General features: G+C 49.7%; 1 protein-coding gene across 4 annotated transcripts; it reads right to left on the reverse strand.

The window, feature by feature from the left end:
• Positions 1-1,403: 1,403 nt before the first annotated feature.
• On the reverse strand, positions 1,404-20,380 carry LOC115100871 (membrane-bound O-acyltransferase domain-containing protein 2-like). Of its 4 annotated transcripts, XM_029619887.1 has the most exons (13): positions 20,263-20,380; positions 17,963-18,108; positions 11,846-11,923; positions 11,468-11,557; positions 11,116-11,171; positions 10,295-10,349; positions 9,514-9,697; positions 7,508-7,700; positions 6,351-6,454; positions 5,684-5,748; positions 4,976-5,108; positions 4,474-4,625; positions 1,404-2,927 (listed from the first exon to the last, which is right to left on the reverse strand). In XM_029619887.1, the coding sequence occupies exons 1-13, from the start codon at positions 20,344-20,346 to the stop codon at positions 2,744-2,746; spliced, it is 1,524 nt and encodes a 507-aa protein (XP_029475747.1). In that variant the 5' UTR covers positions 20,347-20,380; the 3' UTR covers positions 1,404-2,743. The 4 variants fall into 4 exon arrangements, 3 of the variants coding, with proteins under 3 accessions (XP_029475747.1, XP_029475749.1, XP_029475748.1); XM_029619889.1 differs by lacking the exon at positions 1,404-2,927 and having other exon boundaries at positions 4,495-4,625; positions 4,921-5,108; XR_003859202.1 differs by lacking the exons at positions 1,404-2,927; positions 4,474-4,625; positions 4,976-5,108; positions 5,684-5,748; positions 6,351-6,454 and adding an exon at positions 7,771-8,510 and having other exon boundaries at positions 7,576-7,700.
• Positions 20,381-21,771: the final 1,391 nt, after the last annotated feature.

Below are 21,771 nucleotides of genomic sequence, written 5' to 3' on the forward strand. Positions count from 1 at the left end.
ACTTCCTTAAACCATAAGAGGTCCCCTCCGCAACACCTGCTAACCCACCAAAAATTCTTGATGGCACCTGTGTAGTTGATATAACTTAATACATTTAGCAACATTAGTTTATGTGCCTTATTGTAAACCGTTGTGACGGTATCTATCTTAACGACGGTATAGAAAAGATTTTTCAATTAAATTAAATTCTCAAAATATACAAAGATGTTTAGAAAATGTAACATTTTTGAACAATTGGTTTAGTTCCTTACCTAGTTTCTGCCTACCTACCCTACAGGTCGATCCAGTAAAGTGTGCTCCGTCGGAGCGCACTGTCACCCTGCTCTGGACGCGTGTTTTCCCTTACCCCTTATTCAGTAAGGGGAGGAAAACACGCGGCCCACCCGCGGCACCTAATAGCGCCCTCAACATGCAAATGCATGTTGATGGCCCTATTAGGTATTCCCGAGCGATCCAGTAAGTAAAATGTGCAGCCAAGCCGCACATTTTACTCTAAGAAATTAGCGCCGCCCAAAGGTCGGCGCTAATTTCTTCCGGCGCCAGGGAAGTGCACAGAAAAGCAGTAAAAACTGCTTTTCTGTGCACCCTCCGACTTAATATCATGGCGATATTAAGTCGGAGGTCCCCAAAAGTAAAAAAAAGTAAAAAAAAAAAAAAATTTTGAATTCGGCCCGCGGCTGTCGGGCCGAAAACCGGACGCTCAATTTTGCCGGCGTCCGGTTTCTGAGCCCGTGGCTGTCAGCGGGCTCGAGAACCGACGCTGGCAAAATAGAGCGTCGGCTGTCAAACCTGCTGACAGCCGCCGCTCCGAGCCAAAAGGAGGCGCTAGGGACGCGCTAGTGTCCCTAGCGCCTCCTTTTCCTCGTTTGCACCGCGTCGCCTAATTTAAATACTGGATCGCTCGCACCGGCGAGGGGCCGGTGCGCGCGCCGGGAGAGCGGGCGTTAGTCCGCTCTCCCACGGACTTTACTGGATCGGGCTGCTAGTTTTCTGACTGACAATGACATTTGTAACAGCTCTGATACAGGGAGAGGAATCCAGGAGGAAGCTGAGAGGAGGAGGTAGCAGAATGTGATCACCTGATCTGTGACTGATTAGTTTCTCCAAAGGCGATTTACTGTATAATACATACTGGGGGTAATACGCAGTCACTGGCGGGCTTACAAAGTTAGCTGGATAAACTTTGGAGGGATATTCAGTGTTGCAGCCACGCTATTGGATATAGCAAGCCACAAAGATTGCCAGATATGTGCATTTGTTTCATCCATTTTGGTGGTACGCACGTACCTCGCCAACTTTCTAGTACACATGGAAAAAAAAAGGATAATATGCGCATAAATCATTATTAAAAATACATGCATACTATCCGTTTTGGGTTTTTTTTGCGTGTACTAGAAAGTCGGCGAGGTATGCGTGTATCACTGAAACGAATGTCCCTCTCTATTCTACAACACAACAACAGTTAGCTGAATAAGTTATTTGGCTTACTTAACTTCATTGCAGGAAAGTCCCCAGTATGCCCTTATGTAATCCGGCTAAATTTTAGACAGATAAGTTAGCCGGATAAGGGGGGGAAATATTAAAAAGTTGGCATTTAGTCCAACCCACCTCCAAGCTAATGAAATAGCTCCAGCACAGTTCTGCGAGCTCTGGCGCAGTCTGGACTCTGGAGGGGAGCTTCGTTAGCGGTGGAAGGCAGAGAAATCAGTAGTGCTTCTTATCTTTCTGCTGTCCTGCACTGCCCTCAAGTGGGCATGTGCTTAATGTGTGTGCAGATTTGAACAGGAGCAAGGGAATGAAGAGCGGGGCATCTAAACCGATTAAGAAATGCTTTCTTTTCATTTTTACTTTAATAAGCAGAACTTTAGACAAAAGCGATGTTTCACTTCCCAAATCCAAAGAGGATGTCGTGATAGCAGAGAATTCTAGGAGGACTGCCACCCATTGCTTACCCTTGCCAGTGCTGCCCGCCTACGGTGGCCAATTGACCTGGCTTATTCCAGGTTTTCTCCTGCAGCCGGCACAGAGCTGTCGCTGCTCTCAAATCAGAAGTACACTACCATGCCTGCAAGTGGGCAAAATCAGGGCGCTGCCCCCATCCACCCTCTTCATGGCACCCAGTCCAGAAGGCATGGGTGGCTCCAAGGGTGGCCCTAGCAGGGAGGAAAGAGCATCTGTAGCTTGGAGTGAGTCTCCGGGCCCACCCCCCGGGCTGCATCTTTCTGCACGGATGCACGTTGTGGGAAATGCAGGGAGGGAGGGACTGGTATAATGCGAGCAGGCAGAGGGTCAGGGTACAATGAGCCACCATTGCCTGGCAGCATTAATGAGTGGGCAGTGCTAACCCAAGTGTACCTGGGCCAGACTCCCTCCTGGGGAGACTTGGAGATGCAGGATCATGAACTGGCAGACTTCAGTGAACTCTCACTCGTGTTTCAAGGCCCAACCCTAAGCAGAAAGAGAGCGACTCTGAACAGTCGGCAACGGTCTCCCCTCGCACTCGTTTTGCATTAAATAAACTGGAAGCACTGTGCAGCCTCAGCCTGAGTGCATCCTTGTGCCCTTGACCTGATGTCCCAGCAGCTGTGCAGCGGGCCCCGAGCCTGGGGCCACCAGGGCTACGGAACCCGGTCCTATCATTGTAAACATAAAATAATAGTTCTCGTCTTGACGCCCGTTCACACACTCGTTTTCGGGCTTGCTTCCCAAGCTCCCAGACCGTCCCTGGAGTCCAGCTCCGAGGTCAGAGGGCCTTCCTTGCCTGGTTACCATTTCTGTCCATGGAGAGGGCACAGCCGTTCTGCCGCAGTTCTGGGTCCTGGAGGGTGTGCCCTGCGCCCTCGGCCTCTCTGCAAGGGCTTTGCCTTTTCTTCGGCAGCAGCAAGATCAGGAAAGCGGCCAGCAGGTGCAAACAGAACCAGTAGGACCTAGAGGGGGTGGCAGAAGGGAGAGTTTAACAGCAGACAAGGCCAGGGTTCTCCCACCTTCAGCTCTGCCATTTCAGAAAAGGAAGGCCCTCCCTCGTGGACTCAAAAGCTCACATACAAAGATAGTTTTTGGCTAATTTTTATGTTGGAGCAGTGAAAGGCATGACGGCATAACAGGGCCAGGTTTAGAGGAGGCAGGCAGAGCAATTGCCTGGAGGCCGGCGCCAGAAAGGGGCTCCCTTGCCAAAGCTGAGTGATGCCACGGAGGCAGAGCTTGAGGGCGTCTGGCACTGGCTGGGCCCTCTCTTTAGTTTCTGCCCTGAGGCCCCCAAGTGTGTGTCCAGCTCTGGCCCTGACAACGCGGCCAGTTGGAGACCTCTGTCCGGTCCTGCCCTGACTCCAATACTCGGCGTCTGCTCCTCGGTACATCAGGGCAAACTTTTAATGAACTGCACTGAAATGCCTTCTCTAGCAATCTGGAAACCACTGGGGGAGTTTTTGTCAGGCCTCTGGGGACAGGCAGAGCTGGATTTAGGCACAGGCAATATAAGCAGGATTCTGAAGGTGCCCCCGCCCCCGGTAGCTCTCTGACTTCTGAGGGTGACCACCCCCATCCCCAGTCCTGGGTCTATGCCTTGGGGACAGGGAAATGCCTACGGTACCTGAATGCAATTCGCTTTGAAGTGACTGAATACAAATCCAAGATTGGATGAAATAGCCCATCCCTTCCGGATAAATCTCAGAACTCTGCGCTCCTCCAGTCAGTGCCTGTAGATGCTGCCTCACCTCGGACAACCCATCCTGAAGAGACTAGGGGGGGGGGGGGGGGGGGAGGGTGCGCCTTCTTACCAAACTCCCTCCCAAAAGAGATGAGAACCAAAGTTTTTCCCAAAAGCTCTCAAAGCCTATCCATTTCAAAAAGCGCATTCCAGCTGGGCACCACAGAGTCATCTAACCTTGACAATAAGTGGGCTTTATCAGCGCTGTCAATGCTCGTGGTTTTGATTCCTGTCATCGCTGATTGATTTTCATGCAATTTTATTATGTGTGCTGGCCTGTACCCCTCCCTGGACATAGGAAAGGCAGGTAACAAATATTTTTAAATAAATGAATACATAAATAAGTAATTTGATATAATCAAGCACAGAGATCTGCTCCTGCCTCAACGATAATGCCTGACGGCATAAAATCAGTTTTACGTAGAAAGCCTCCACCACAAGGCAAACACATAATTCTCCCTCCCCCAAACCTGGCACCACTCTCAGGCTCGCCTGCCAGTGCTGTCACCTCTTTTTGAGCTCGTGTTTCCCACCACTTCCTTACACTCCTGACGGGACATTTACACGAAGGGATGAGCAACGTCCCAGCTGGAACTGTTGGCCCTCAGGCTGCAGAATCAGGGCCCCGTCCACTTCAGCTAAAGGAGAATTTCGGTTTGCTGTGCCCATGGTGGTGATGTTAAGTCTCCTTCCAGGGCTTGGCTCTTTGGTTGGAATAAATATCAAAATCCGGGACAAGGAATGGGGGCAAGGAGCCCTCTGCTCACCTGTAAAACTTGAGGGAAGGTCCCAGGTACAGGAGGATGAAAGGGGCCACAATGTAGCTGACAGCTACCTGCGTGGCAGCCCACGTGACCACATCATAGAAGATCTTGTGTGATGTGGAGATGAGGAAACGGTGCCGGAGATTTCTGCGGACCTGAGTGAGAGAGGACGTTGTGAGATCAGTGCCGGGAAAAGTGAAGCTTAATTGCGCCAACTCAGTGCCAGGGTCCCCTGTCTGACTTACTGCCCATGAGCCCTGTCGCTTCTGCTTCATAGCACCTCCTCGCCACGTCACGTCTGGAAGAACAGACTTGGGCCATGCCAGCTGTGTCCCACACCACCTCCCTTCCATACACGCTCTATACTGTGCCACCGTTGCCCCCAACCGCAGCTCCCACCATCAGCGGTGCCAATACCCCCCCCCCAACGCTCCTGATCCCAGGTTTTACCTCAAGACATTCCTGGCACAGCTCTGAGCAGACTTGGAAAGTGGGCAATACGTACGGCTCGGGCCGCCAGGGTCATGAGCATTCCTGTCAGGAAGGTGAGGTAGTAGCCAGGGTGAACTCCGTGCCAGACAGCTGACAGCACGAACGTGGCCAGGGTGGGGCTGGCAGCACAGCGGTCATAGCAGATCCTGAAAATATGTCAGAAAGGCCCCGTTAGGAAGATGCAGGGACTCCAGCAGAGCAAACCCAGCGCTTGGCTTCAGGGCGAGGGTCTCTGGGCTGCATTACGGTGCTGCCTTTACAGAAACACCCTTACAAGGGAAGAAAAACTGATTTCAAAACATGAGGCTTCCTAAATAGCTCCAAGTCTCTGGGGATGGGCTACGTCAGTCCCGGTCCTGCCCCCTTGTCCTTACGAACTCGCAGTCCTGGTTCATTAGGGGAATTGAATGCGATAAAATCGGGACCGATTCAGCCTCAGGGTTGACCTTGAAGTAGGGCGATGAGGAAGCTCCATGTCAGGGGGGGCACCGACTGTGCTGGGCCTAAGTCTGTTCCACTGCATGCATGGGGATGAAGTAACTCAGTTTTGGTTGTTTTTTTTTTTTTTTTTTTAAGGAAATTGAAATATCTTCATGCAAGCAATGGGGCAAAATCAGAAGCCAATTAGCCTGTCCTAGGTGACCAGGAGCTATTCCTGTGTGTTACCTCGGCGGGGACACAACTGGCACAGAATGCCCACAGCACAACACGGATACTTTACTCTTTAAGCCACACAGCTGTCTGGATATTCCAGTTGTCGATGAACATCTTGAGACTTGTAGCCAGCTGTGGAATAAAGGAGAGAGAGAGAGAGAGAGAGCTGACAGTCAGAGGCGTGAGAAGCTGCTGCCCAGTCCCTCCTTTCCAGCCCTGACCCGAGAGCTGGACGGTTCCAGCAGGTCAGAGCCAGCCTGCGTCAGCTCTGGGTTACATAAAAAAGACTTCAGTCTCATTCTGTGCAGGGATTTGATTTTCTCTGAGACCAGCGCAGTAATAAAGTAGTAAATGACAACAGATAAAGACCAAAAATGGCCCATCCAGTCTGCCCAGTTAAGATTTGGCAGATCTGGAGCCTCCTGCGTAGGATGGTGGAGGAAGGTAAATTCATAAGAAGCGGATCTGGTTTTACTTGTCCCTGATGCCCTGGAGTCATCTGACTATGGCAGCTGGATCTACGGGTTAGAGCACAGAGCTGTGTGATTCTGTGAGCTCCGGGTTCAAACCCCTATCTCTGTCACCGAATCTCTCTGTCTAAGCAGACTCAGCATGTCAGTAGCCAGACAGTAGCCAGATAGCCTTTCTCATGGGCTTCCAGCCCAGGCTGGATCCACTGTGCTTCATTCCACGCTTAGGCACCCTAGGTCTTCACTGGGATTACTCCCTCCTACCTCGATCCTCACAATACAGAGATTCCGTATAAGGTCCCAGCGTGGCTTGCCGTCCTTCCCATAGCCGCTGAACCCAAAGCCAGCTGCATTGTGGATCGCATCTGCTGCTCATTTCAACCATGGAAAGAAAAGGTTCCATTGCTTATTCAGTACATTTTGTTCCAGTTAACAATTAAAACGTTTGCATTTTTAGGCACAGATAATCCTCCAGTGACGAGGGTGAATTCAGCTTGACTGGAGGCATCAATTTCGTCAATAGAATATCATTACCACAGCCAGTGCTCCTGCATCATTCCCTACAGCACTTCCTGCTGGGAGAGGCTGGGACTGCAGGAGCTGTGAACTCCCCCATTACCAGCTCTCCTATACTATTCCTTACAGTGACTCCTGCTGGGAGAGGCTGGGACTGCAGGAGCTGTGAACTCCCCCATTACCAGCTCTCCTATACTATTCCTTACAGTGACTCCTGTTGGGAGAGGCTGGGACTGCAGGAGCTGTGAACTCCCCCACTACCAGCTTTCCTGCACCATTCCTTACAGTGACTCCTGCTGGGAGAGGCTGGGAGTGCAGGAGCTGTGAACTCCCCCATTACCAGCTCTCCTATACTATTTCTTACAGTGACTCCTGCTGGGAGAGGCTGGGACTGCAGGGGCTGTGAACTCCCTCACTACCAGCTTTCCTGCACCGTTCCTTACAGTGACTCCTGCTGGGAGAGGCTGGGACTGCAGGAGCTGTGAACTCCCTCACTACCAGCTTTCCTGCACCATTCCTTACAGTGACTCCTGCTGGGAGAGGATGGGACTGCTGGGGCTGTGAACTCCCCCACTACTAGCTCTCCTGCACCATTCCTCATAGTACCTCCTGCTGGGAAGTGCTGGGACTGCAGGAGTGAGTTGTCCCAAAGCTACTGCTCCTGTGCCATTCCCTACAGCGGCTCCTGCTGGGAGAGGCTGGGACTGCAGGAGCTGTGAACTCCCCCACTACCAGCTCTCCTGCACCATTCCCTACAGCATCTGCTGCTGGGAGAGGCTGGGACTACAGTAGCTGGGAGTCCTTCATTACTCTTCCCTTGCAGGCTGACACATGGAATTTCCTGCTATTCATGTAAGTTGCACTATTTCCTATGTAGATTTCTTCTTGATTCTGAAGGCACATACCCAGTGTCCAGGCAATGTAGTACTTGGGCCTACAGGCGGCCAAGGATATGTAGAGATAGAGCAAGCGATGAAGGAGCGGAGCTGTCCCAAAGAAAGATTCTTCTATGTTGTAGGCCACGGGAACGACTTTGGAAAGTGTCATATGGATGGCAAGGAGCAGGAAACTGGTAACAACCTTCTCCAGCACTGCGTTCTGCAATGACACCAGACCAGTGTGAGACACAGCATCGCTCCAGGGAAAGTGAGAAAGATGCTGCACGCACCTGTTCTCCAGCACTGCGTTCTGCAATGACACCAGACCAGTGTGAGACACAGCATCGCTCCAGGGAAAGTGAGGAAGATGCTGCACGCACCTGTTCTACAGCACTGCATTCTGCAATGACACCAGACCAGTGTGTGACACAGCATCGATCCAGGGAAAGTGAGAAAGATGCTGTACGCACCTGTTCTCCAGCACTGCGTTCTGCAATGACACCAGACCAGTGTGAGACACAGCATCGCTCCAGGGAAAGTGAGGAAGATGCTGCACGCACCTGTTCTCCAGCACTGCGTTCTGCAATGACACCAGACCAGTGTGAGACACAGCATCGCTCCAGGGAAAGTGAGGAAGATGCTGCACGCACCTGTTCTCCAGCACTGCGTTCTGCAATGACACCAGACCAGTGTGAGACACAGCATCGCTCCAGGGAAAGTCAGGAAGATGCTGCACGCACCTGTTCTCCAGCACTGCGTTCTGCAATGACACCAGACCAGTGTGAGACACAGCATCGCTCCAGGGAAAGTCAGGAAGATGCTGCACGCACCTGTTCTCCAGCACTGCGTTCTGCAATGACACCAGACCAGTGTGTGACACAGCATCGCTCCAGGGAAAGTCAGGAAGATGCTGCACGCACCTGTTCTCCAGCACTGCGTTCTGCAATGACACCAGACCAGTGTGAGACACAGCATCGCTCCAGGGAAAGTCAGGAAGATGCTGCACGCACCTGTTCTCCAGCACTGCGTTCTGCAATGACACCAGACCAGTGTGAGACACAGCATCGCTCCAGGGAAAGTCAGGAAGATGCTGCACGCACCTGTTCTACAGCACTGCGTTCTGCAATGACACCAGACCAGTGTGTGACACAACATCGCTCCAGGGAAAGTGAGGAAGATGCTGCACGCACCCGAAGTTTACTGACTTGACTTGATTGATCGCCTTTCTAAGTCATGAGATCTCCGCACACACCCTGCTTGTTGTAAGGCGGCAGAGAGAAGGCTTTATTGGACTGGGGACTGTCTCCAAAATCCTGTGGAAGGCACACGTTTATAGTATCCTGCAGAGGCAGCTGGTGGGCCATGAAATAAGCAGGTGAGAAGGGGGCGTCTCCCCTTCCCCCTCCCCCTGCACCCTTCCCATTCTCCATCTTGTTCTTGCTTCTCTTTCCTTCCTCCCCACTTTCTCTTTGACTTACTGTGGGCTGGCTGGGAGAGAGAGGGGATGACACAGCCCAGCTGGAGGGCTAACGCAGGAGACTGGAGCCCTCCCCTTCCTCCCAGTCCATCTAAGGAAGGAAGATGGGCACTCCCTAGTTGAGAAACACTGGACTACAGCACATTTGTGATGTCATCCAGCATTCTTAAAGCTGCCCTGCTATTGGTCGGGCCTCAGGATGGTAGGAGACAGGTCACATGATCATGTCTGGCAAATCACAATGCTTAACTCAAAAATTGAAGGAATGTGCTGGAGCATGTTTAAATATTTTGTTTTTTTGTTAGGGAGGGAGGTCAGGGCGAATCGTGGGCCGAGTCTGAGATCCTTAGTTACTGACTCTCTGCGTGACCGCAGAGCAAGTCACTTTATCTCCCTGGGCTTCTGTTTATCTAACTTATCTTTTCTTCCTTCTCAGAGGTGGCTGCATGCATATTTCTCTGGGTTTTTGCTTAGATGAAAGTCACCAGATTTCTCATTTCTCGGTGATAATTACTCAGGCTACGAGTCGGCGCACATTAATAGGAGAAGGACTCACCGTGGGGGACGGCTCTGAGCGCTTCTGGGTGCCATTCTCCTTCAGCTGGTCCAAGTCACCACCCCGCTGATAGTGCGTTCCCTCAATGAAAGACACATAGTCGTTATATGAGCAGAGAGGACCAGCAAGGATGCCCATGAAGTTAAAATTGTAACTCAGGTATTCCAACGGACTAGGAAGCTTCCTTAGTCAAAAGAAGAAAGGGGAGAAAGAGAGCTAAATTTTGATCTTAGAAGGCTACCATACACTCCCCCCCCCCTCCCCCCACTATCCCCCTCCCCCCACTATAAAGCAGCCACCCTTTGCAGATCGCAGGTCTTAACCATGAACTCGGGTGGGGCCAGGCCGGTGGCTCAGTAGCCGTGTTCTGTTCTGCCGTGCAATCTCCTGGTTTTCAGGGCTGAGAGGGGAGGCTGTTTCAGTGACTGGACCGGAGTGTCCATGGTAGCTGGGTTCCAGAAAGACTGGCGGTGTGTGGCACCGGTCCAAGACTGTCGCTGTGATGAGGTGGGCAGGGAGGTGAGGAAGGGGAAATACAAGGCAGAGGGGAACACGGCTTGCCATGAATCCAAGGACAGGCATCAGTAAAAAGCTAGAAAGAGCTGAGATTTCACTTTAGAAAAAGCGTAAAGCGTTCAGCTGCTAAAACTGCCGGTGTGCTCTGGGCCTCCCCATCGTGTCCAGACCCCTTTCCCATCTCTTGATCCTGGCATGCGTCACTCTGAGGAAGTTCAGTTTGTCCGCCGTGGTAGCAAGCGTGGGACAGGGCCCGTCCTCTTACCTGAGTGCTTGAATCTTCTGGGATGGACTAAGAGATTCAGGAGGCCTGGCAGTTCCTGGAAAAAGAAGGATTTTATACGGTGAATTTTCCTGTATTGAAGACCACAAGAATATTTTTACCCCTTTCTCCTTCTTAAGATTTTACTTTGCCCAAATGCACTTCAGAGATCGAGAGAGAGAGAGATGCCAACGTCTTGTCCTCGGCAAATCCAACGTAACTTCCTTACTTCAGCATCTTCTGTGTCTTAAAGAAATTCCCCTTCTGCTTTAGTTTTAAATTGTAAGGAAGTCTCAGTGTTTCAAATTTTGGAAAACCCCCTCCTCTCCAGTAACTTCAAATCGGATTTCATGGGCATCCGCCACCGGCGTTGCGCCGCTCTGTAGAAAGTGTGAATACAGCACGGACTCTGGGGAGGGAGTGGGGTGCACACATAATAGGAAGCTGCCCGCTTCTCATTTCTGTAGTGCTACATAAGTCTAGTGCTACAGGAATGATAAATAGTGGTAGTACAGAATTTCCAAAAAAGGTGCAAATTTATAAGGCGGCAAAGTAATATTAGAAAAGGAAAGAAAGAAGATGTCAGAGAATCAAGAAAGAGGAAAGTTGATATTTTGAGCAATCTAGCTGGTCCTGCGGCTTGCAGTCTGGAAAGGACGCTAGGGCGGGGAGCTGGGGCCGGTGCAGAGCCTGGAGAGGAATTAGCCGGGGAGAGGCAGGAGCCAGCAGTCCCCTTCTCCCCCCCACCCCCAATCTTAAAAGTCCCTGAAAGCTGCCTTCTCCCCCCTCCCCCACATCACAGACTGGCATCTCCCTGGTGTTACCATCATGTAATTCGAAGGCCACTTTGGTGATTTTCTGTGTAAGAATCATCATTGGGCTAAAAAAAGAGAGAGAAAGGGACATTTGTAATAAAAAGAAAACACGAAAAGATATTGCACAAACTGTGTGCCGTTTGGGTGGGAGGGAGGTGCTTAGAATCGGTGTGCACTGTGGCAAAAGGAAATATGGAACTGGCTCTCACCCAGCTGAGGTGAGAAATGTCCTTGGAAAGGGACTAACTGTGCTCCCGAAGGCCAGAATGGAGGATTTGGGGGGGTGGAGGGCAAGGAGACACACGGGGGGTCGCTGAGCCCTTTGTTCCCGCCGCCCTTCTGGAGAATGAACGACTCTTACACCGTAAAGTCAGAGGACTCCTCAGAGCTGTCCAGAAGGCGGTTGATTTGGAAGATCGTGAGGTAGCCCATGGCAAACAGCAAAGAGTATCTGAAAGCGAATGGGGAGAGAGGAGTTACAGGGCATCCCGCAGGAAGGTCACCAAACAGACGTCCCCTGGCACCGTGCAAAACCTGACTCTGCGTGACGTCCTCTCAGGAGTCAAAGATTCACTGGTGACGAGGCCCCTGTACCAGTGCAGCTTTATCTTCCAATATTCTCAGCAGTGGCTTGGGGAGACCTGTGCGCTCCCTCCCCCTTTCCCCCCCCCCCCTGCTGTACTCGACATGGCCCGAGGTGTCCCGCCTCTCCTCCGCCACACCCTGGACGGGCACTCACACGTGCACGCGGCTCCTGTCGGACACCAGCAGGATGACGTATGATACTATCACCTCTCCAAGTATGAAGACTGTGCACCTGTGGAGAGAGAAGACAGGATTAATGGTCCCTCTGGGACCACCCAGGAGATCCAGGGTCTTTCTGGAAAGAAACAGGTACAGCACATGGGGGGGGAGGCTCAAGCCAGGATTTCAACGTCCAAGATCTTCAGTGACATGGAAGTGCGTTAAAGTCGTGTAAGGAATAGCCTGTGGTGTGTTGTCCAACAAACAGCCCAGATCCCCCACATTCCTATTTTTTTCTTTTCAAATAAGAAAGCATTAGTTTTTAATTCTGTTTTTATTGCATCCAGCAGCACACAATAATGTCAAACATTTTTAAGGGCTGCTCTGCTGTTGTTCAGTGCCTCCCTCACCATGTGCTGTCTAAATGCCTTAAATGGTTGTATGGACTGGGAACTTGTGATTGGGTCAGAGCGATCACATGACCCCCACGCAACACTCTGTATGGTCGGTCTGGGATCTCCTTGCTCCATCTCCTCTCTATTACAAGCAGTGCAATCGTTGGACAAAACGGTGTCCCAGGCAAGGGCTGCTTTTGGTAGCTCCCCCTTCCTTCGCTTTCAGGCTTGCGGCTCCCAATCAGACTGACTCAGGAGTTTGATGTGATGCCTCCTCCCCATTCGGCTTGAAGCTCTGGACAGATGCTCCTCTTCCCTACCCCTTGTAACTGCCCTGAGTATCATAATCACTGCCGTGCTGGACAGATACACACAAGAGGCAGTCCCTTCCCCATGGAGCTTACAATCTAGTCAAGACTCAAGTACAAAACAAATAACAGGCTTCAGGATCTTTATTATGGAAAACGTGCTTAAGATCATCAAAGCTACGAACAGGAAGAGCCAGGGTTTAAGAATTAAAAGCAACCTCAAAATGGGGGAGGGGCGGTTTTAGGCAGGACTTGGCTATGGTCAGAGATGGGGGCATGATGTGCCAGCTCCGGAAGGTTGCTCCGAGCGTACGGGGCAGCAATAGAGGGGGGCAGAGATAAGAGCAACTTACCTGGCTGTTCCCCCCCCCCACTCCCCTCCTTAATTGGCCTTTTAAAATAGCAATAAACAGATTTCACCACATTTTTGCCTGGGGGTCACCCGCACGTGTGAATTGTGCCTTGCGCTCAGTTTTACCACAAATCGCACCATGTCTTATTGTTCAGTGTACGATCGTGATGCTGCCTGGCAAATCACAATACTTGGCTTTCTTTTCCCTTAACCATTTTTTAAAAATACTATACTGCTGCTACTTATTTTTAAAGCGCTACTAGACAAACCCAGTGCTATATAGATTCATATAAGATACAATTTCTGCTCCAGGAAGCTTACAATCTAGTCAAGACAAACAAACATGAGAAATAGGAGTCCATGAGAAGTGCATTTATTATAGATCTTAGGATTTAAAAGCAGCCTCAAAAAGGTGAGTTTATAGCGTGGACTTGAATAAGGCCAGAGAGGAAGCACGGCGCACCGAATCAGGAAGTCTGTCCTCAGCATACAGCACAGCAAGGTGGAAAGCACGGAATAGGATGGCGGTGGAGGAGGGAATAGATAAGAGCAGCTTGACCAATGAATGGAATTCATAAGGAAGGAAATAGGGAGAGAGAAGAGAAGATAGGTAATGAGGAGCTGCAGAGGGAATGCATTTATAGGCAAGTAAGAGAAGCTTGAACTGTTGTGGAAGTGGACAGAGAGCCAAGGTAGTGACTTGGGAAGAGGGGGGTTACATGGCCATAGCGAACTGAAGGAAGGTAAGTCATGCATCCAAATTTTGAATAGATTCCAGTGGAGAAAGATGGCTCATATTGGAGGCCTGCACAGAGCAAGCTGCAATATTCTAAGTTGTAGGTGATATGAGTGGATGAGCGATTTGGTAGTGGGTCCAGAAAGGAAGTGATAAATTCTAGCGATGCTATAGAGGAAGAGATGACATGCTTTAGCGGTGGTTTGCATGTGCGTGAAGGAAAGAGAGGCATCAAGGTTGACCCCAAGGTTATGGGCCAAGGGAACTGGGAGGATGGGAGTGCCAGCCACAAAGCCAGCAGAAAGAGGGGACGTGGGGGTAGGGGAGATAAGAATTTCCGTCTTGGGATTGTTAAATTTAAGATGGCGGCAGGACATGCAGGCTGAGATTTGGGGCTGGATTCTTGGTGAAATTTCCGGCATAGAGAGGTAGATCTGGGTGCCATCACTATAAATGTAGTATTGATTTAAGGATTTAAGGAAGCTGGAAGAGTGGTCGAAGATATGGCAGCTGAGATTCTTTGCCAAGAAGTGTAGAGTCATGCATATGGGGTGTGGAAATCTGAAAAAACTGTATTCGATGGGGAGTGAAGGGCTGATGTGCACGGAGCAGGAGAGAGACCTTGGGGTGATAGTGTCTAACGATCTGAAGTCGGAGAAACAATGTGACAAGGCAATAGCTAAAGCCAGAAGAATGCTGGGCTGCATAGAGAGAGGAATATCGAGTAAGAAAAGGGAAATGATTATCCCCTTGTACAGGTCCTTGGTGAAGCCCCACCTGGAGTACTGTGCTCAGTTCTGGAGACCGTATCTCCGAAGGGACAGAGACAGGATGGAGGTGGTCCAGAAAAGGGCGACCAAAAAGGTGGATGGTCTTCATCGAATGACTTATGAGGAGAGATTGAAGAATCTAAACATGTATACCCTGGAAGAAAGGAGGAGCAGGGGTGATATGATACAGACTTTCAGATACTTGAAAGGTTTTAATGATCCAAAGTCAGCGACAAACCTTTTCCATTGGAAAAAAATCAGCAGAACCAGGGGTCACGATTTAAATCTCCAGGGAGGAAGACTCAGAACCAATGTCAGGAAGTATTTCTTCACGGAGAGGGTAGTGAATGCCTGGAACGCCCTTCCGGAGGAAGTGGTGAAGACCAAAACTGTGAAGGATTTCAAAGGGGCATGGGATAAACACTGAGGATCTATAAAGTCTAGAGGATGTGAATGAAGAGAAGAGGCATGGGGGTGGCTTGCGGGAATGACAGCTACTACCAGGTGATTAATACCCTTATTCAATAAACATACACACGGTTAATGCGATTCCAACATTGCTCTATGCTTCAACAGCAAGAGAAAATATGGAAAAAAGGATTTGCATTCACAAAAAAGTGGGGGAGTAGCTTGCTTGTTGCGGCGGTTACTACCCCAAACCAAATAAGACTGATACTTCACTTTCAACGCATATCCAGCTTAGCTCACTGCTTCAACGGCAGGGGGGAATGAAGATAAGAGGATTTACATTCAGACAACAACCAACAAGGACTGAATTGCATAGACTGAGAAAACAAATAAGCATGGGTGTAGCTTGCTTGTTACAGTGGTTACTACCCTGAATCAATTAAGCCTGATACTTCACTTGGAATACATATCCAGCGCAGCTCACTGCTTCAACGGCAGGGGGAATTAATAAAAGATTATTTATATTCAGACAACAACCAACAAGGACTGAATTGCACAGGCTGGGTAAACAAATAAACGTGGGAGTAGCTTGCTTATTGCGGCAGTTACTACCCCTAACCAATTAAGCTAGATACTTCACTTAGATGCAGCTCCAGCACTGCTCTCTACATCATTGGCGGGGGTGGAAGGTAAATAGAACCAAAAAGTTACTAATAAGGGCCAAGAGTAACAGATAAGTATGAGTTAAAAATAAGTGTGAAAGCTTGCTGGGCAGAACTGGATGGGCTGTTTGGTCTTCTTCTGCTGTCATTTCTATGTTTCTATGTTCTATGAAAACCATGGGAGGAGATCAGAACAGCAAGGGAAGAAGTGAAGAGGGCTCAGGGCAGATCCTTGAGGCTCTGGTAGCAGAATAGCGGTAGAGGAAGAGCTGCCCGAGGATACGAAATAGTACGCCAGGAAAGAGAAGGGGAAAAGCACGATGGAGCCACAGTCCCCAAATCCAGTGGAGCACAAGGTGTCAAGAAGTAGATGGTGATCACCGGTTAAGGATGTGCAGCCGGAAAATGTTTTTGTAGCCATTAAGGATTTTCTAATCAGTTTATTTTAAATTAATTTCATTTCTGTTTCTATAGAAAATAGTTTGCACTAAATCCATTTAGTGGGCACAAAAAAACAAATACAAATAAAACAAATGCATATCCCTATCAATGGTGTGAAAAGCAGTGGATAAGTCAAGGCGGAGTTATCAAGTATGAAAATGGGAGGAACCGGTTTGACCAATCAGATCACTTAATTTGTTGAACATTCAAATACATCTGTCCAAGAAAAGCAAATTTTGTGATTTTCTTTGTCATGGTGCTTCTAAAAAAAAAAAAAAAAATGGAAACCAGGATGGAAATGAGAGCTGTGCATTTGCAGAGATTGTCTAGTGCTTTGCAATTTTGACCCTGGTTGAAAATGACCTCACCCTTATCAGATGAAGGTCCTTTTCACTAGGGTAGCTGCTGTGCCCTGAGTTTAGAGCTGCTCAATGGGGCTGATGCAAAAAAAAAAAAAAAAGTGCTGAAAGTATTTGTGGGATTTAAGTTGCTTTTGATATTTTTTTTGTTTAGGCATTACAGAGAAAGTTTTGAATTATTTGCTCTTTAAGTTGAACTGTTTATGTTGAAATGAAATAAATATTATTAAAAAGTAAAAAAAGTGGATGCCATGCAACATTTAAATTAGGGGACGTACTGCCAAGGAGGTGCTAGTGCCTTGTTGGCAGTGGGCGCCCGGGAGAGGTCAGAACCTGGGGTAAGAACATGGATGCTGAATTTATCGGCGACTGTTTTCCTAACCAGCATACAGCCGTGGGTTAGGGAAAAGGACGCTGTTTTTTTAATCTTTTAAACCTTTCGTTCCTCTCACTTAATGTCTCCATGATATTAAGTCAGAGGATGCATAGAAAAGCAGTATTTTCTGCTTTTCTGTACAACTTTTGGGGGTGCTCAGAAATTTAATGCCTGATTTGGGCAGGCATTCATTTCTGAGTGTAAACAAAACTGAGTGTAAAAATGTCCAGATTGGATGCACATTGGGACAGATTTTAAAAGGGTTACGCGCGTAACCCTTAAACCACCCCCTGCGTGCACCGAGCCTATTTTGCATAGGTTCGGCGGCGCGCGCAAGCCCTGGGACGTGCAAAAAGGGGCGGGGTGTGGGCAGGGAGGGGCGTGGCCTGACCCTCAAGGCACAGCGGCCATTTGCCGCTGTGCCTGGGATTGTGGGCCGGCCGTTGGCCGGTGTGTGTAAGTTACGCCTGCCGGGAGGCGTAACTTCTTCAACAAAGGTAAGGGGGGGTTTCTAGGTAGGCCTGGGGGGCGGGTTAGGTAGGGGAAGGTGCGGGGGGTGGGGCAGAAGGAAAGTTCCCTCCGAGGCCGCTCCGATTTCGGAGCGGCCTCAGAGGGAACGGAGGCAGGCTGCGCAGCTTGGCGCGCGCAAGTTGCACAATTGTGCACCCCCTTGCGCACGCTGACCCTGGATTTTATAACATGTGCGCTATAAAATCAGGCGTAGATTTGTTCGCGCTGGGTTGCGCGAACAAATCTGCGCCTGCGTGCAGGTTTTAAAATCTGCCCCATTATTTTTTTTGCCTCATTGACATGCATTTGCATGTGATAAGTGCTATTAGTTTTGCCGTGCGTTAGAATCGAGTTGTGGAGGTGCTAATCCCCTCATAGCATAAGGGGCTGTGGACGCGCCTACACAATGTGCATCCAACCGCGGGTTAAACAGTGCGCTCGGCTGAGCACCCAGAGTGTATGAGCTCCTAAGTGAGGTTTTTGACCCACTTTCTGAGGAGAAAAAGGCTTATGAAATTGCTCTGCGTTGTACGCGTATCTCTAGTGCTGGAAAACTGCTACAAGTATACTGTATCTTCTGTCTCATTTGAAATTATGAGATCCATTCCTCTGTGGTTTGCTCTACATAAATAACTGGTCGGTTCTTATAACCAGCATGGATTCTGATGTTCAATTAGCAGCAGTGGTGAATGCAGATCTGTAGAGGGGTCTCTCTGCTGCAGTCACAGACGGCCGCCTCAAGAGGACATGCTGGGACGCAACAAAGCCACAGACACACGGGAGACAAGTACTTACCAGCCATAGCAGAACATGCAAAGGTAGAAGCCCAGTAGGGTGGCCACAGCATGCCTGACGATGGGATTGGTCTTTGTGGGGTGCAGATACTTCCGGAAGATTAGAGCCAGGGGCAGTGCACAGATCTGACCCAGGAGGAAATTCATCTGTGGGAAGAAGGCGCACAGACTGGTAATGAGAGCTATGACAGGAGGGCACTCAGAGGGCCAGTGGGTGCTTCTTTGGACTAAATGAGAGGGTCCCATCCCAATGTGGGACAGAACCTAACCCTCACCCTGAGGATTTCTGCTGTCCCGTGCATGTGACTCAGTCTCTTACACATTTATTTAGGCTAGGGATGTCATTATTTTTTTCCCCAATATATCTTTAATGAGGTATACAGCAAACAAACACACGTTTCATTATGTATTTCTGATGCATAATAACTTGGTGGGGGGCGGGAGAGTGGTAAACCCTACATGAATCCAAATGCTGTCTTCTTTCCAGGTTAGTGAAAATAAGTCCCACTTACTTGCAAAAAGAAAATAAAAAAATGATTCTAGAGACAAAGTACGGTCTGTAGTTGAGTTTCTAGCCTTTGGGGTAGGCCAAAATGTTTTTTAAAAGGTGAGCGCTGTAACCTCTGGCAGAAAAAGTGGCACAATTGTTTTTTTAAAGTGACTTTTGCAGGAGAAACTTGAGCTAGTGTTTTAAAAATGGGAAAAACTTGCTCATTTTCTTTTAAAGCTATGGGATACAGTAAGAGAAGGCTCTCTTGCAGCTAGCTTTCATGGTTTTCTTTTCTCTGCAAGTATAACAAAGTTTTACAATGTGCCCAAATTACTCCCATACAGGCCGATACAGTACAGTGCGCTCCGGTGGAGGTATACAGCGGTGGAGCGCACTGTAAACCCGCATTTGGACGCACATTTTCGACGCACTAGCTTTATCTCTTATTCAGTAAGGGGTAATAGCGTGTTGAAAACGCGCGTCCAACCCCCCCAAAACTAATAGCGCCCACAAATGCATGTTGATGGCCCTATTAGTTATTCCTGCGCGATACAGAAAGTAAAAGACCTCTACAGATTCATGACGATATTAAGTCAGAGGCCCCAAAAGTAAAAAAAAAATAAAAATTTAAAAAAAAAATTAAAAATCATCCCGTGGCCCGGAAGACGGACGCTCAATTATGCCGGCATCCGGTTTCCAAACCCGTGGCTGTCAGCGGGTTTGAGAACCGACACCGGCAAAATTGTGCGTCGGCTGTCAAACCCGCTGACAGCCGCCACTCCTGTCAAAAAGGAGGCGCTAGGGACGCGCTAGTGTCCCTAGCGCCTCCTTTTACCGCGGGCCCTAATTTGCATAGGCCACCCTCCTGAATTGCGCGCCCAGGAGAGTGGCCTGTGTGCGCACCAGGAGAGCGGGCGCGCGCCAGCTCTCCCGCGTGTTTTTCTGAATCAGCCTGATAAGCAGTACCAGAAGCTGTGCGGGTGCGGCAGGCTCTGGTGGACTTACACTGCTCTCAGGAGGTGCCATGGGACTGTGGGTGGCGTGGAAGGGGTTGATGGAATGACTCTGGTGTCTTCTCCTCTATGCTCTAAATATCTTTGTATTTGCCCTCCTGGTCAAACCGACTATCTCCTTTTACAACAGCTGCTATTCAGCAAACCCCAACTATTTACCAGTGTTTGCCTTCCGGAGGCCAAAATGAATTTGGGTGACTGAAACCCGGAATGAGTAAGTTTCCCTGCTATGCCTCTGTTGCAAGCCGAACTTTCTCTTTTGTTTTGAGTCTCATTTCAGGCCTTATATATGCAGTATCCAGACATTTCCCCTCAATTCCAGAAACTGGACCAGCAAGGAGGAGGTGTGGTCTCCTAGCCACAGCACTGACAGATGAGTCAGGAGAAACCTCGATGCACAGGTTTCACATTCTGACTGTGTGAAAGGCACTTTGTCTCTGGTGCAGCAGCTTTGGTAGCTGTAACTGGGTGGTAATCCAGCACAGCATATGTTCTTTCTCCTATTCCTTCGGAAGGGTGCTACCTGGCCCCCCCCAACCTTGAGAATCGTGTCTGGATCAAGCTGATCATCATTGTATTTCTTTCTTTTGGATTTGCCTCACACCTTTTCGTTGGTAGCAGGTATGTTCCCTGTCCCCGGGGCAATGGAGGGTGAAGTGACTTGCGCTGGCGATCCCCAGAATCTGACTATGTTATACCCCTGGGCATTGGCACCCCCCCCCTGGGGAGCTGCCTGGCTCTGCTCTCCTGCCCCTGCTAGTCGCTGAGAAAAGCTTGCATCCAGCGAGCAGTTGTTACCTGTTCGGTCGGCAGGCTGTCGAGTACGGCGAGCCAGCCCGGGCTGCCCATGCTGCTGCTGCTGTCTGCCTCGGGGATCTCCATAGCTGCCGCTGCCTGTGCCTGGACTGCAGCCCAGTGCGTGCGACCTGCCCTGATAAGGCGCGCACACACCCTCGGCCCAACGAAACTCTCAGCCCTCCCCATTCACAGGGCAGCCCTGTGCACGCCTCTGCTAGCAAAGCTAAGCCCCGCGCTTCCCCAGCTTGCAGGTTCCCCTGCCCCAGGCTTCCAGGGGCGCGCGCCGAACAAGAGCGCAACAGTGCGCGCGCACAGTTTATTTGCAGTGGATGCGCGCTGTCTCGTCTACCCCTATCCCTCCGCTTTGCTTGTGGGCGGGTGCCTTATGCACTTTTTGATCTCCTCAAAACAGAAACAAAGCAGGTTCTTCCCCTTTGAAAACCGCCTACAAAGTAGGCAGTCTAGGAGTGCCTCATGTCCATTACAAACTGCCCGCGCTACTGGAGCCCATCCAGTAACCTTCCAGGTACTACTGAGCGAGCTGGCTGGCAGGTAATGGGACCTGCCTGCTGTGCAGTGCCCTCTCTAGATAGAAGTATTTGGGGTGGGGACATGGGGAGCAAGTTAAAGTGACCTGGATACACATCAGGTGCACCCTGCTATAAAAGGTACAAGAAGAAAAAGGCCCAAGGTTGTTATCCTTCTGTGTAATAAAAAGAAAAAAAGGCCATTTTAACGCAGGTTCCAGTCCTGCCTTCGGGCAAACATTGGCTTATATTAAAAAATACTGTGCAGTTGCAAAGTATGCCAGTGTCACACACAGGATCTCTGTAACTCACTGGCTCTTCTCCCCTCCCCCCCCCCCCCCCATCCTCTCACAAACACAAGCTCTCTCTCACACAGGCCATGGAGTGCACTGTTAACCTGCATTTGGACGCGTGTTTTCGACGCGCTAGCTTTACCCCTTATTCAGTAAGGGGTAATAGCGCGTCGAAAACGCGCATCCAACCCCCCCGAGACTAATAGTGCCCGCAACATGCAAATGCATGTTGATGGCTCTATTAGTCATTCCCGCGCGATACAGAAAGTAAAATGTGTACCAAGCCACACATTTTACTTTCAGAAATTAGCACCTACCCAAAAGTAGACGCTAATTTCTGCCGGCACCGGGAAAGTGCACAGAAAAGCAGTAAAAACTGCTTTTCTGTGCACCCTCCGACTTAATATTATGGCGATATTAAGTCGGAGGTCCCGAAAGTTAAAAAAAGTTAAAAAAAAATAAATTTGAAATCGGCCAGTGGCTCGCGGGTTGAAAACCGGACGCTCAATTTTGCCCGCGTCCGGTTTCCGAACCCGTGGCTGTCAGCGGGCTCGAGAACCAACGCCGGCAAAATTGAGCATCGGCTGTCAAACCCCCTGACAGCCACTGCTCCTGTCCAAAAAGAGGCGCTAGGGATGCGCTAGTGTCCCTAGCGCCTCTTTTTATCGCCGGCCCTAATTTAAATATTT

The sequence above is a fragment of the Rhinatrema bivittatum genome, chromosome 11 (genome assembly GCF_901001135.1).
Source record: "Rhinatrema bivittatum chromosome 11, aRhiBiv1.1, whole genome shotgun sequence".
Lineage (NCBI taxonomy): Eukaryota > Metazoa > Chordata > Amphibia > Gymnophiona > Rhinatrematidae > Rhinatrema > Rhinatrema bivittatum.